Consider the following 14,616-nt stretch of genomic DNA (forward strand, 5'->3'; position numbering starts at 1 on the left):
AAAAAAAATCTGCCGCTATTGCATAGCTATCGGATTATTACGCTTCATATACATGTAGTTTCTAGGCACACTACGAAGGCTAGGTAACTAAAAATCAATACGAGCCCAATGCCGTATCCCAGGCACTGAATATGCGCACTAAATAAACGTTGAGTTAGCTGCAGTCTGTCCAATACCCAGAATATATTTTAATATGAATTCGCCATAGCAACAAACCGATCAATACTGGGATCGTAATGGCGACCTGTTATTTCATTGGTTGATAGAAATATTCGCAAACTCTATCTCTTTTTAACTTGTTTTCAACAACCATGTTGCTTATGCGTCGATCTTTCCTTACACAGCTTTTTTGGCACCAATCCTAGCAAAATAGATGCTATACTCTTTTGAAATTAATTATTTTAATATTTTTTTTTATCTACTACCAAGTAGCTGGTATAATGGCTTTTCGTACCAGAATGAAAAGTTTTGTCTACAAGATAGACACACGACTTTTTGGTTGTTACGCTCATACGCATAAACGGAAAATACGAAATGTCAACGCTCCTAACAAAGATTATTTCCCATTTTACAAAATTCTTCACTATCCTATTTGTCGTCGAGCGATGGCTTAACTTATCTGTATCTCTTTTCAATAAACTGACTGACCAACATAAAATAATATTTTTTCAATTAAATCCTCCTCTACTATTTTTTTTTTTTTTGGTTTAAACCTACTCGTTTAAACCAAAAAAAAATATTTGGAATGCGATTCTTAGAAAAACATTTTTTTATCCGCAATTTTTGACTATAACTCAAAAAATTTAAGAGATAACAATAACTAAAACCTAAAAGGAATCGTGAAATGCTAGCAGATTCTTAGCAATTTCTCTAAAGTGGTCGTTTTCTCAGCCTTTTTACGACTTTCCACACAAAAAGCCCTCAAATAGATCATATCGCACCCTTAAAACATAAATGGCACTAAACGAAAATGTTAATTTTACAGTACGGCCGTTTTAAGATTTTTTAAAAATTGAATTGGTGATATGGAACTAAAAAAATATAAATATAGACTTGTGATCGGATTAAAATAACAGTTTGACTAACGCTGTTTCAGTATCCAGTGGCAAACAATAAAATTATTGATTATTTATTAATGGAGAAGCATTTTAAAAAAATGTTTAGTATTGTGTCGGTTATAGTTTTCTAGTTATTCAAAACTTTTTGCTTAATGACCTCTAAAATGTTATTTTCCCTACATTGTAATAATAACAAAGAGAGAAATAAAACAGTAGAATTACTAAAATAATAAAGAATTATATTTATTTGGCACATGCTCATAGTTTTCGGTCAAAATTACCACACATATTCATAATTAACAAGTCTGTTTGAATCTAGATAAAAGTATTGTCATAAATAACATTAACATTAAAATCTTGTTCTTACTACTTACTAATCAGTACAGTTATTAGAGGTATTTCAATTAATTTGCTAAGGTCAAATTCTTTCCAAGTAGGAACTGTTAAAGTTACGTAAAAATCAGCGTATCAAAGGTTTAATTATCACGGGTCAGTAAAAATCTTGCAGTAACTTCGTTAACCTTCTTCGGTTTTCTATTAGAGTTAATCTTTTTATATATTTTATATCTGGGCTTTATCTCTGTTAAGTTAAAAATAAGTTTTCGTGACTCTTCAGAAATTCTATCTGCGATTTTCAGACGACATGTACTTCCACAAGGTTGCTTAATCATTTTAGCTGGAAAAACGTTTTGAGTTTGAAACATATTTTTGCCTGTATTTATTAGTCTTCTTATCTTCACAATATTTGTAGTATGTAACGATCTTATTCTTTTTCGTTTTCTTGTAATTGCATCAACTGGCTGAGTTGGAGCTTCTTTTGCAGTATCGTTCATCGTTCCTGTGTCATTTGTATTAAAATGTATGATTTCGACGTTATCAGCAGGGTTGGAAGAGGCGACAAGATAACCATCATTCGGAGCAAGACTATTTTTAAGATTCGAATCAGCAGGAAGATGATCACTTATTTGATGATTATTAGAAACTTCAACAATCTGAGTGAAGGAAATGTCATCAATTTTTGCATTTGGTCATTCCTTTTACTTTACATTTTGGGTTCTCTGTTTCGTCATCCGGATTAGAAGGGTCGAAATTATTACGTGTGTCTATAGTACCTACTTTGAGTAATTTGTTGGGTTAGGTTATGGCCTTTGTATAGACAAAGCTGAAGCTGAACTGGATGATGTGCTTGAGGACGAAGATGAGGACGAGCTGGACGACGAAGACGATGACGACGAGTTTGAGTTTGATCTCCTGCATTTTTTATTTGACGGAAAGTTTGTTCTGTCATCGTCTGAGGCGAGAAAAAAGTTACCATCGTCAGTGTTAGTTTGGTTGTGATAAGAGCTTAAAGGATGAACTTCTCATGATGTTCAAATTGGACGCACTCATTGTTGAAAGCGGTTCAACAATATCGGAATTTCTTTTAGAAGCAGGCTTAGTAATTTGAGATCCATCATCGTCATCATTTTCTTTTTTTCTTTGATTGTTCTGAGTTGATAATTCTATTATACTTCTACATCTACTTCTTTTCGGATCCATGATAGTATAATACAAAAAGCCTTAAACAAAATGCCTTTTTTTATTATTAAATTCGAATAAAAACAAAGTCCTAATTAAAGTTAACATAATATAACTGACACTAATGTTATTACGCACAGCGAAAATTTAAAAGCATATTTATTGATTAAATGGCTCTTTAAAGAAAATGCCCGTTATTGAATTTCGTATAAAAACAAAATCCACACTAAACTTATTAAATAACTGGCATTATATTCAAACTGCCACTTATGCATTTACTCACTGTAAATATTCGAAAGCAAATTAATTAAATAAGTGGCACTTTACACAAAGTGCCATTTTTTGACTCACCTCGACAAGGATTTCCACCGGAGACTTGACGCGAAATGGCATAGTGCCGGTTTATCAATTACCGACCGGACAAATTGTGACAAATTCATAAGTGACACTAGCGACATCTAGCAAAAATATGACTAAGTATATAGTCTATGAATATGACGCATTAGAGCTACCGGGATCTTTGCGTTAGGCGCGTTTCGTTTTATGCCTTTTAACTGCATACTTAACTCAAAAATGAATTTTTTTGTATAGTGCCACTTATGTTTTAAGTGTGCGATATAGATAATATCTTATATCAAATAGATAATATCTTCTTTCAACGGTAAAATTCAATATCAATATAATTAATATAACAATTAACAAAATATAATGAATTATTTGTAAGCGACTTCTATTTAACATTTCTTATCAGATTTATAATAGTATCATATAATTCACAGAAAGTAAGCATGTAACCAGAAAGTCCCACAGAAAATAGCAAGCCTAAAGAGAAGGAGATTTCTCTGAAAATAGGGTTCCGAACTTCCGCTTCAGCACTGACGCGTCACCGCTTAACCGAGAGTAGAATTGAATTTTTTTAAAGTGAAACTTCTTCGCGCGTTGAGATTAAAATTTCAAGATCGAATCGTGGCAACACCGCCACGTCATGGGGAAAGGAGGCGATTTTGGTATCTTTGAATCTTGCCTAAGAAGTTCCAATTTTTTTACTTATCGCCTTTCGAATCCAATGATCTATCGCTCATATTTTTCAGAGACTCAAAACGATTTCTGTGCAAGAAACTAGTTTTCGAATTGAGTATCTTTCTGCTGATGAAAGATTTTTATAATTTCTGAAGGCAATTCGTTTCAAGCAAACAAGCAATAAAGTTCATCCTCTTTTTAATATTTGTCTACTAGCTCATAGCTGATTCGCGTAACTTTTCTAATTACAAAAAGGTTATTTCACAATTTTATAACATTTTTCATTAGCAATCTTAATGGTTGTAGCGTGATGATGTATAGTCGTTCGCAAATAGACAGCGTTTTAATTAAAACCTTAGTAGTAAAATTGCTTAAAATAATTTATTTAAACAAAGAAAAATATTTATATTATATCAATAATCTACATTAAACACGTCAACATATGATTTTGGGCCGGTTTCTGAATTCAGTCTTGTCGTTAAGAACATCTCAAACCATTCTGAAATGCTACTTAAATAATTATATTTTTGTACGTGACATCATAAGATCTCTCCAACCTTAATCAAATCAATTCAGAAACTGGCTTTAAGTCGGGGGTTCGAATCCAGGTGAACGTGCAAGCAATTTATCTGCGCATCGGATAACATCACTGCTCGTAACGGTGAAGGAAAACATCACGAGAATCAAAAAGTTCGACGACATGTGACATTTGCCCGCACTTGGCCAGCGTGGTGGTTTACAGCCTGATGGGCCCTTTTGCATGGGCAGCGAGCAGAGGCAATTACGATAGTGTAGAGGGCCTAACTGTCGGCCGTTATTGTATATTATGTTTATTAATAATAATTGATGATCATTTTTTGGGCCAATGCTGTCCGTTAAACCGTATATGAGGCCCGTGTGCCTGCAGTGGGTACAAATATGGGATGATGATGATTGAAAAATATATAGAAACTTACCGGATCTGGCACTTTGCAAGCTTTGATGGAAGTGCGTATAGTCCTGAGCAGCGTCTTGAAGTTCAACAGTCTCGTCATTGTGGGCGAGTGATTTGGTGAGAACTGTTAACAAACCATTCGATAAGTACACTCATGGTCCAATTGCAATATTATAATATATCAATTACATAGCAATCAGCCCGTGGTATTTAAAACTGAACTAATATAACAAAAATACCGCTAGAACCATTCTATCCATTAAAAAAATGCATAAAAATCTAAGCTTATATAGATACTAGCTGCGCTCCGCGGTTTCACCCGCGTGACTCTGCTTTTGTTGGTCATAGCGTGATGATATATAGTCTATAGACTAATCTAAATGCTAAATGCTATCTAACACCGAAAGAGTTTTTTCAAATCGAACCAGTAGTTCCCGAGATGAGCGCGTTCGAACAAACAAACACTCTTCAGCTTTATAATATTAGTATAGATAAGGGCCCGCATGCGGGATGATCCTGAAATGCATGCCACAGAGCAACCGTTTTTATTAGTCGATACGGAACGCTAGTCAGATGCTAGAGATTTCTTTCTTCAGTGTTTCTAATCAAATAATTGATCATGATAGATCTTGTTCATGACCTTGATAGATAATATTTTAACGTACTTCGGAAGTATATAAACACATGAAGACAATTGTTTAAGGACAATCAATAAAAAATATATTTGAAATCCAAAAATTTTATAGTTATAGTGAACGTGATTACGATCGAGGGACCCTGGATTCTACTAAGTACCTATACAACGAAGTCTGACTAAGTCACTAGTTATACCTAAAAACAATCGATCAGCGAAAACGATTTATAATTCATTCCCCACACAAGACTTCACTTTTTTATTACAAACGATTATTTTTATTATTAAAGTCACCTCCTCTTGAAAGTTTGGTACAAAATGATCTATCAAAGGTGGCAAAAAACTCTTATTTCCATGAATAACTCAGGCCCCGGAACCACAGACACAATTAAAAATCTATTGTGTCTGGGACCGATCGGGCCGCTTGGGGCTCAATGGGTTAAATGATAGCTTAACTGTGGAGAACAATAGGCTCATGTAAAATTAAAAATATGTAATATTGACATGATTTAAAAAAAGCGCATAACTATAGAGTTTCTTGCTAGTTTTTCTCCATAGATACTGCTTTCCGAATCGATTCAAAAGTGCTTCTAGAAGAAGTCTCAGTTTGAATAAACAGAAACACTCACCAGATATTCTTGTTGCTGTATCGAGAACGTCGTCTCACTCGGGTCGATGTTGGGCCCGGCGGGTGGGTTCGGTCGCTGCGAGCTGTGAAGACAACCTGGCGCTCTTTCCACCATGTGCACCACCTTCCCCGCCACCTCTATAGCGACAATAATACACCGTTGAGTAACTCGCACTTGAATATTTTAGCGGATCGATAAGAATTGTCGCCGACGAACGTGGATGTAAAGCTTTTTTTATTTTTAATTTATGTACACGTTTTTCAATTTTACTAATTCTCCAAGCGATGGAGGAATCGTGAGGGGTACCGGCATGACTAAGAGGAGTTGCCTCTAAACTTTGTCGATTATGAATTAAATCCTCATAGGGTCAAGAACCCTTATCCTTGCAGTGGGAATAAATATATACCCACGATGTTCTTTCATGCATGCGTAGATGAAAAAAAAATCAAATCAAATTGTGGCCTATATGTTGTCGTTACAATAATACTTACTGTAATCGGCGACTCTTTTTTCATCTTGTAAAACTCTGCCGCAGAATATCAACCGTTGCATGTCAACTTCTACACCCATAAGCTCCCGGATTTTTTGTTTGAGTTCCAGTACTGTGCTCTACAATATAAATATTTGTAAGTTTCCCTTATTGTTGAACGTTTAATTGTATAGTCCATGATAACGTTGCAGCATTAAACAACTTTGGTAGTTTGAATTGGAAACCTTTACTTTTGTCCTGATAAGACATAATGAATAATGACACAAAATACCTATTATATTTTATTGTGAATAATATTTTTCTCATACACATTATTAATTTTTTTTAAACATTAATATAGAATAAGATGAAAACCTCACAATATATTTTCTGAAGCTGAGTCATCATAATATTGTGGGAGCAATTGTAATTGTTTCAACAATTAATTGGCCTGTAGTTATTTACCAAGAAGTATAAATGTCATAAATATTAACATTTAATATTTCTATTCTTACAACATTTGTTATAAGAAAGCCACCTTGGAAAATAAGTTAAATAACTAATGAAATTTTGTAAACCCACAGTGACATTTTTATTGCACAAAACTGATTTTGACTATTTATTAAATCAATATTAAAAATAGAAATGCAATCATATCAAGGACTATTTGTATTATCACATATAGCACTTAATAAAAAATAGTAATAAACAATTATATATCAGCAGCGCAAAATAAAAAATTACTAGGCGTGTTCACATAGAGTGAGCAGACTTACAGGGTATTTACCAAACAACAATAAGCGTATCATCCATTTTACAAATTGGAGCCATAAAACAAGAAAGTCACTTCTTCCACTTTCCTTGGCCTAGCCATGCGTATGAACAACATTGTGTCTCAAGGCTGCTCACTCCGTGAAGAGCCACAATATTGCAACAGCTTATATAAAAACTTATGGGAGCATCCAATTACATTCGCACTGCATTAAATTCTTATAGTTAAACGTAACAACTGCAATGCTTCTTCAAATATTATTCAATATTAAAATATTTTTATTATATATTGGTATCAACTGTGCCACATGGGCACAAGCTAGCTTATGTATTAAACTGATACAAAAGTGACATCACAGTCAAGTACTATCAAAATCTGTTCTGTAGTTTTCCGGTGAAAGGGACACAAACATACATCCATCCATCCATCAAGATAGTCAATATTAGACTAAAACTATTATTTTTAACCTGATTACCTGCACAGCAGATTTTATTTTATACACATATATTATTCTTATAATTAACTAGCTTTCCACCCGCGGCATCGTCCGCGCAGTCAAAGAAAAACCCGCATAGCTCCCGCTCCCATGGGATTTCCGGGATAAAACCTATCCTATGTCCCGGGGTAAAAAGTAGCCTATGTCCTTTCTCGGGTATCAAAATATCTCTATACCAAATTTCATGCAAATTGGTTCAGAAGTTAAGGCGTGATTGAGTAACAGACAGAGAGACAGAGTTACTTTCGCATTTATAATATTATTAAAGTATGGATAGAGAAAGTATCTCATTTGGAAAGTATCTAATTTTATTTTGGTAACAATGTCAAGGAATATGCAATAACCATTTTCAGATCATGCACTAAAAAACAGATAAATCATTAGAAAATATATACGCCAAAGCAGTAGAAAAAACAAAATAAATAAAAAGCAAAGCAATCAATAGCAACTGCACCTTATCCTAGTCACAGCAATTCTGTTTTGCTAGCTCTAAATATTTCTCTCCTTTTTCAATATGTATAATTTATATATTGATTATATATATATAAATGATCACTTGCAATATATCTTAAATGTTATAATTTAGAGCATTCGCAAGGCAGCCAGATGAGCATCTCAGATATGTTTGGAATAAAACAATTACTCCTGACAAAATAAAATTCTCTTTGTAAATGTTACTTATCTATTTAATTTAAATTTTATGTTGTTCAAATGCTTTACTTGTGGCTATGCATGATGCTTTTTACTTTTACATGACACCTTTATTTGACCCTTTCACTGTACTGTACTACATACATTTTAATTTGTATTGTACAATTACTTTAAAAATACTTAATAGGTATCATAGCGACAATCGCATACATTTTCATAAATATGTAATCACATAGGTATCTCAAAAAAATGACACAGGTAATCTGATTTGGTTATTCCTATCATAACCTATAAGTTAAATTTATAAATACTTACATGTTTGTGCACTTCCATTGGATGGTCCCTGGAATCCAGGGTTTTGATGGTAAAGTGCATCATATCCGCCATACTACTTGTGCCAGCGACTTGCGAGTCCGGCGGTACTATAACAAAATGGAGTCACTTTTAAAATGAGTCACATACGGAATCGCGACGTAATTTCACTACGCAATCTGTATACACACTTACACTAATAGATTTTAAATAAAAAATTAACAAAAACTATGTAACTCGACTGTTTTATCACGTTCATCGAAGAAAAAATTACTCATATGCTGAATCGAAACCTCAAAACTCGGGTCGGCGCGGCTGACGGAATGAAATCTCGGTATGGCCATCGCTAGTCACGTTGCCCTTTGAGCCAACCGGTATAATACATTCGTGAATCGATACCCACGCCCCCGCAATATACCGCAAGGATTATGGAGATTGGAGATATCTCATCAGTTTATTCTTATCAGACAAAATGATGAATTATAAAAGAATTAAGTTTGATTATTTGGAGATAAATAACGTTGAACTAGGTTGTATGTAGATAATCTTAAGGAAATTCACTTTGAACATAAACATCTGGTATATGAATTATGAATATCAAATTGTTATAGGTATGAGCCTGTGAATTTTTTTTTTTTTTTTAATATTTTCATATAAATAAGGAGAAAGCATTAAATAATTTATTTTCATTAGTATTTTACCACCCGTTGTAATTTTGAATTTTAAATAATAACACGAGCAAGTTTCGACATAAGGGCAACAAAATGGATAAAGATTTAAAAATTATCATCAAAAATTCTATTGATTTAAAAATTAAGTTTTTTAATTTTTATATATTAATATTAAAAATTGAATCGCTATTTTGTCAATCGATACATGTTTTTATTTGTTACCTATCGCCATTAACACCCTATGGTTAAAGAGACAGCTAGTCAAAGTGACACTTGTCACAGTGAAATTGTAGCCGTCATTGTCAATGTCAATGACTACGACGCTTGTCGCTACCGTTACGTAAAGGGCGGGAAGTTTTGAAGTAAGCGGCATTTATTTTCTGAGTATTATTTATTTTTTGTTTGACCAGTTGCAGTGGAGTTTTGTTTTGTATATTAGTTTATACTAGATTTCCGCCCGCGGCTTCGCCCGCGTTTGCAAAGGAAAACCCGCATAGTTCCCGTTCCCGTGGGATTTCCGGGATAAAAACTATCCTATGTGTTAATCCAAGTTACCCTCTATATGTGTGCTAAATTTCATTGTAATCGGTTCAGTAGTTTTTACGTGAAAGAGTAAGAAACATCCATACATCCATACATCCATACTTACAAACTTTCGCCTTTATAATATATATTAGAATATTAGATATTAGATTAACTGTAATTTTGTTTACTTTCTAAAGTCAGTGTTTATATTAAAGTAAGTTTTTCATAAACTTATATTAAGTTTATAGTATGGTCCATGGTATGGATAAAGCATTCGGACAGATTGTTCCGTTTGTACCTACTATCCTAACTATAACAAATAAATACAAAAAATAGAAGGGAAGCGTTTTAGAAGGGAAGAACTAGATGATGAAAAGAATCCATTTTTACTGAAAATATGGTGGTGTGGTGGTTATGACTTATAATTTATTTTATTTTATTTAATAAGGTCATCAAACACCCGTCATAACAATACTTATCTTAGAATTCTTTGAAAATCTATATCTCGTAATAACTTCGTGGTTAGAATGTGGTATTTTTGTCACATGTAGACCTCAGTTCAAGGCTTCTTTTGGTACTAAACAGAGCTTCTACTAACGCCTGCATATAATATAAAAAAATAAAAACGGAAATCAGTAAAAATTACAATACTTTCGCCTCTATCCATAATATTGAAAATTTCAAAAAGGGATAATTTGCGCCTGTAATCACTACATATATTAGCAACATAATAAATTATCTAGTGTATCTATTTTTTTTATAGGTACGAATTTATTTAGCTCAGACGGCCGCGAAAGTTCCAATATTTTTAATATGTTTTTAAAAATCGAGTTTTTGAAATAAAACTCTGGGTATTCTACTCGTGCATTTAAAAAGAGAAGCTCCTAAGATGTTTCCAATAAAACAAGAATGTCACTTTGTCGGGCCTAAAAACATACAGTGCGTCGCTGTGTCGGGATGGCCATCAACGAGATGGACAGACGACCTGATCAAAGTGGCAGAGAGCCGCTTGAGTCAGGCCGCTGGTGATCGGTCGTTATGAAAATCTTTGGGGGAGGCCTATGTCCCGCAGTGGACGTCCTAAAAGGCTGGAATGATGATGATGATTGACTAATTTTTATACGTAACATATACCTGTGTAACATCCGTAACGTATTGAAATAATATTATACATAAAAAAGAGCGTGTGTGCCGAGCATACGTATCAGAAGTGAAACTTCTTTGGCAAGATTCAAAGATGCCAAAATCATCGCCTTTCTCCATCACGGTATTGCCATGACGCGACGTTAAAATTTTACTCTCAACACTCCTATAGAAGTGTCACTGCAAAAACCTCGATTGGCAAAAAAGCTGAATAATGCAGACTGAAATAGGAGTTGATCTCCAAGCTAAATATCTCATTTTATGCAATGTCTTGTTCTGCATATCCAAGTTCTGGATTAATGCGACCGACAAACCCCGGTAATTATATTTTGAAAACTTTCCACAATGTAGTTTTACCACGAGATTACTTCACAACAGAAAAAACATGAAGAATAGAAATATTTGTTCATCTCTATCGTCCACAATATGATCCAGAGATGTGTGGAGAAACATAGTCTTCCGATAAATCTTCAAGAAATAAACATCTACAATATCGAAGATAGCTTGTAAATAAAATGGACATTATTACGGTGCCAGAATATTATATTGAATTAAAATCACCAAGTATGAAAATTTACAAAAAATGAATTTAATTAATTTTTGACGTGATAACGTGACGTCTTTAAAATCGTTTTAGTCGGGTGACATGTTCAGAAACTTGTGTGATGTGTCACACCAAAACCTCACGAGCGCGATCGCAGGTATAACGAGAGAGAGACGGACCGATCTCCCGTCTCATCTCGAGCGCTGCCACTGCATTATGTTATCACGTAAACATCTCGATCGTAAACCTACCTACTTTACAAACAACCAATTTTTCAATTTAATTTTATTTATTTATTTATTTTTAATTTTTTTTTTTTTATATTTTTTTTGCGTCACTATTTATACTAGATAAACTCAAACTAGCGTTGAACATTCCGATCCTGGGATGGATGGAATTTCTTATTCTTTCTATCACATCTGTAAATTTCTGGAATTGTGAAATAAAAATAATCCGCCAATGTTTCCACCACTTTTTTAGTAATAGCGGACAAGCGTATTATTTGTTCGCCCCATGGTAGCCATCACCAAGTAACCGCCACCAATAAACATCAAGTTGCAGAAGTCTCTATTGAAATGTTTGTGTCTTTGTTTTGGCTAATTTCCGAATAACACTGGTAGTTGTTGTTGTTTTATGAGAAAGAGACTCCAGCAGAATTAAAACGCGCATGGAATCTTGGATAAGCACAATATTTGTCTACTTTAAGGACGCTGTCACAAATCTGCGTTACTCAAATTTAGGTATCTAACGTCGCCACGTGGTTCGCGGGAACATCACGCTCACGTAAAAGACGTAAACATAGCGCATTCCATTTTATAGACCATCTTCATACTTGATATTTTTTTTTTTTATATTTTTATTGAAATTGATTCCAGAAGATTACTGGGAACTTTAAAAATTCATTTTGTTACTATTATTAGTAGGTACGATCCTTATAAGTATTTTAGTGTATTCAACCAACTTAAAAAAGTGTGACTATATTACAACAATTTGAATATGAATTGTATTATTGTATACAATATCGAAGCTTTTTAAGAAATGTATAAAATACTTTTTTAAGAATTATTATCATACATAATATTATGTTACCGGCAATATATTAAACCCGGCATTGTATGCAATTCTTAGTAAATGTATGTTATTTCGAGAAACAGTCGGAATGAAATAAATTAAATTCGTTACCACACATTCACATTACCTATATCTTTAAATCTGAACTTTTCCTAAGTAGCAAACACATTTGCAAATGTGGGTGGTTTTTGGGGTAGCTATTAACCAATATGAGGTCAAAACTAAAATCCAAGATGGCGCCGACGAAAATTTGAAATCTTTTCGTCATGGGTGTCATTTTCAAGGAGTTGGAGTCGCTATTAATCAATATGAGGTCAAATCTAAAATCCAAAATGGCGCCGACGACAATTTGACATCATTTCGTCACGGGTGTCATTTTCATGGTTTTTGGGGTAGCTATTAACCAATATGAGGTCAAAACTAAAATCCAAGATGGCGCCGACAAAAATTTTATATATTTTCTTCATGGGTGTCATTTTTATGGTTATTGGGGTAACTATTAACGAATATGAGGTCAAAACTAAAATCCAAGATGGCGCCGACAAAAATTTTATATATTTTCTTCATGGATGTCGTTTTCATGGTTATTGGGGTATCTATTAACCAATATGAGGTCAAAACTAAAATCCAAGATGGCGCCGACGAAAATTTTACATCTTTTCGACACTGGTGTCATTTTCATGGTTTTTGGGGTAGCTATTAACCAACATGAGGTCAAAACTAAAATCGAAGATGGTGTCGACGAAACTTTACATCTTTTCGGCATGGGTGTCATTTTCAAAGTTTTTGAGACAGCTATTACCAAATCCCCAATGTAACCGTCGATAATTAGGTATATTTTTCTTACTCCTTTAAAGTAAACTTAAATAAAATAACAAAAACGTTAACAACCACAGTTTTGTAGAAAGTCTTAAAAAAAAACAATTTTAAAGAACATTGAAATGCATATTTAGAAATTTAATATAAAACGCAACTCTGTGGCAATAATGTTAATATTCTGACAGATATTATTAACTTTAAATATATTCTTTAAATATATTCGCTAAACTTTATTTAAAAAAAAGTTTATCTAAAACATTTAAACAAAGAGAATAAAATAAAAAGAACGTGTGTGCCGAGAAAACGTGTCAGGAGTGAAACTTCTTGGGCGAGATTCATAGATACCAAAATCGCCGCCTTGCTCCATAACGCGACAGTATTACCATGACGCCATCTTGAAATTCGACGACCATCTTGGATTATAGTTTTGACCTCATATTCGTTAATAGCTACCCCAAAAACCATGAAAATGACACCCATGACGAAAAGATGTAAAATTTTTGTCGGCGCCATCTTGGATTATAGTTTTGACCTCATATTCGTTAATAGCTACCCCAAAAACCATGAAAATGACACCTATGACGAAAAGATGTAAAATTTTCGTCGGCGCCATCTTGGATTATAGTTTTGACCTCATATTCGTTAATAGCTACCCCAAAAACCATGAAAATGACACCTATGACGAAAAGATGTAAAATTTTCGTCGGCGCCATCTTGGATTATAGTTTTGACCTCATATTCGTTAATAGCTACCCCAAAAACCATGAAAATGACACCCATGACGAAAAGATGTAAAATTTTCGTCGGCGCCATCTTGGTTTTCAGTTTTGACCTCATATTGGTTAATAGCTACACCAAAAACCATGAAAATGACACCCATGACGAAAAGATGTAAAATTTTTGTCGGCGCCATCTTGGATTATAGTTTTGACCTCATATTCGTTAATAGCTACCCCAAAAACCATGAAAATGACACCTATGACGAAAAGATGTAAAATTTTCGTCGGCGCCATCTTGGATTTCAGTTTTGACCTCATATTCGGTAATAGCTACCCCAAAAACTATGAAAATGACACCCATCACGAAAAAAAGCCAAATTTTCGTCGACGCCATCTTGAATTGTTTTACCCCACCAATCTATTCAACAACCCATAAAAAAGAGGATCTCAGGCAAGGTAATTTTAAAAACATAATTTTAAATTACAAATAATTGGAATATGAAACTTATACAGAACTTTACTCATATAAAGTATCAAATATTTCAAATCACGAAAAAGACAGTGCACGCACAATAATCTTTTTTATTTCGTTTTTATTTTTGGCACGAGGAGCGATACACCCGTCCTTCCA

At 33.7% G+C, this 14,616-nt stretch overlaps 1 protein-coding gene and 1 long non-coding RNA gene across 4 annotated transcripts in view; both read right to left on the reverse strand.

The window, feature by feature from the left end:
• The window catches only part of LOC123705000, a 70,210-nt gene that overhangs the window by 32,162 nt on the left and 23,432 nt on the right, over nt 1-14,616 (reverse strand). For 2 of the 3 annotated variants that reach the window (XM_045653537.1, XM_045653536.1), the window contains exons 2-5: nt 8,497-8,603; nt 6,285-6,402; nt 5,794-5,930; nt 4,553-4,654 (exon numbers count right to left, since the gene is read on the reverse strand). In XM_045653537.1, the coding sequence (XP_045509493.1) occupies nt 4,553-4,654; nt 5,794-5,930; nt 6,285-6,402; nt 8,497-8,603 (464 nt within the window). Of the gene's footprint in view, nt 1-4,552; nt 4,655-5,793; nt 5,931-6,284; nt 6,403-8,496; nt 8,604-8,688; nt 8,823-14,616 lie in introns of those variants that run through there. The other variant, XM_045653538.1, reaches the window with a different exon arrangement.
• Nucleotides 1,277-3,042, reverse strand: LOC123705002. The gene is made up of 2 exons (XR_006753241.1): nt 2,928-3,042; nt 1,277-2,617 (listed from the first exon to the last, which is right to left on the reverse strand). It is a non-coding gene; the product is annotated as an uncharacterized LOC123705002 (long non-coding RNA).

This window comes from Colias croceus, chromosome Z, assembly GCF_905220415.1.
Source record: "Colias croceus chromosome Z, ilColCroc2.1".
In the NCBI taxonomy this organism is placed as follows: Eukaryota; Metazoa; Arthropoda; class Insecta; order Lepidoptera; family Pieridae; genus Colias; species Colias croceus.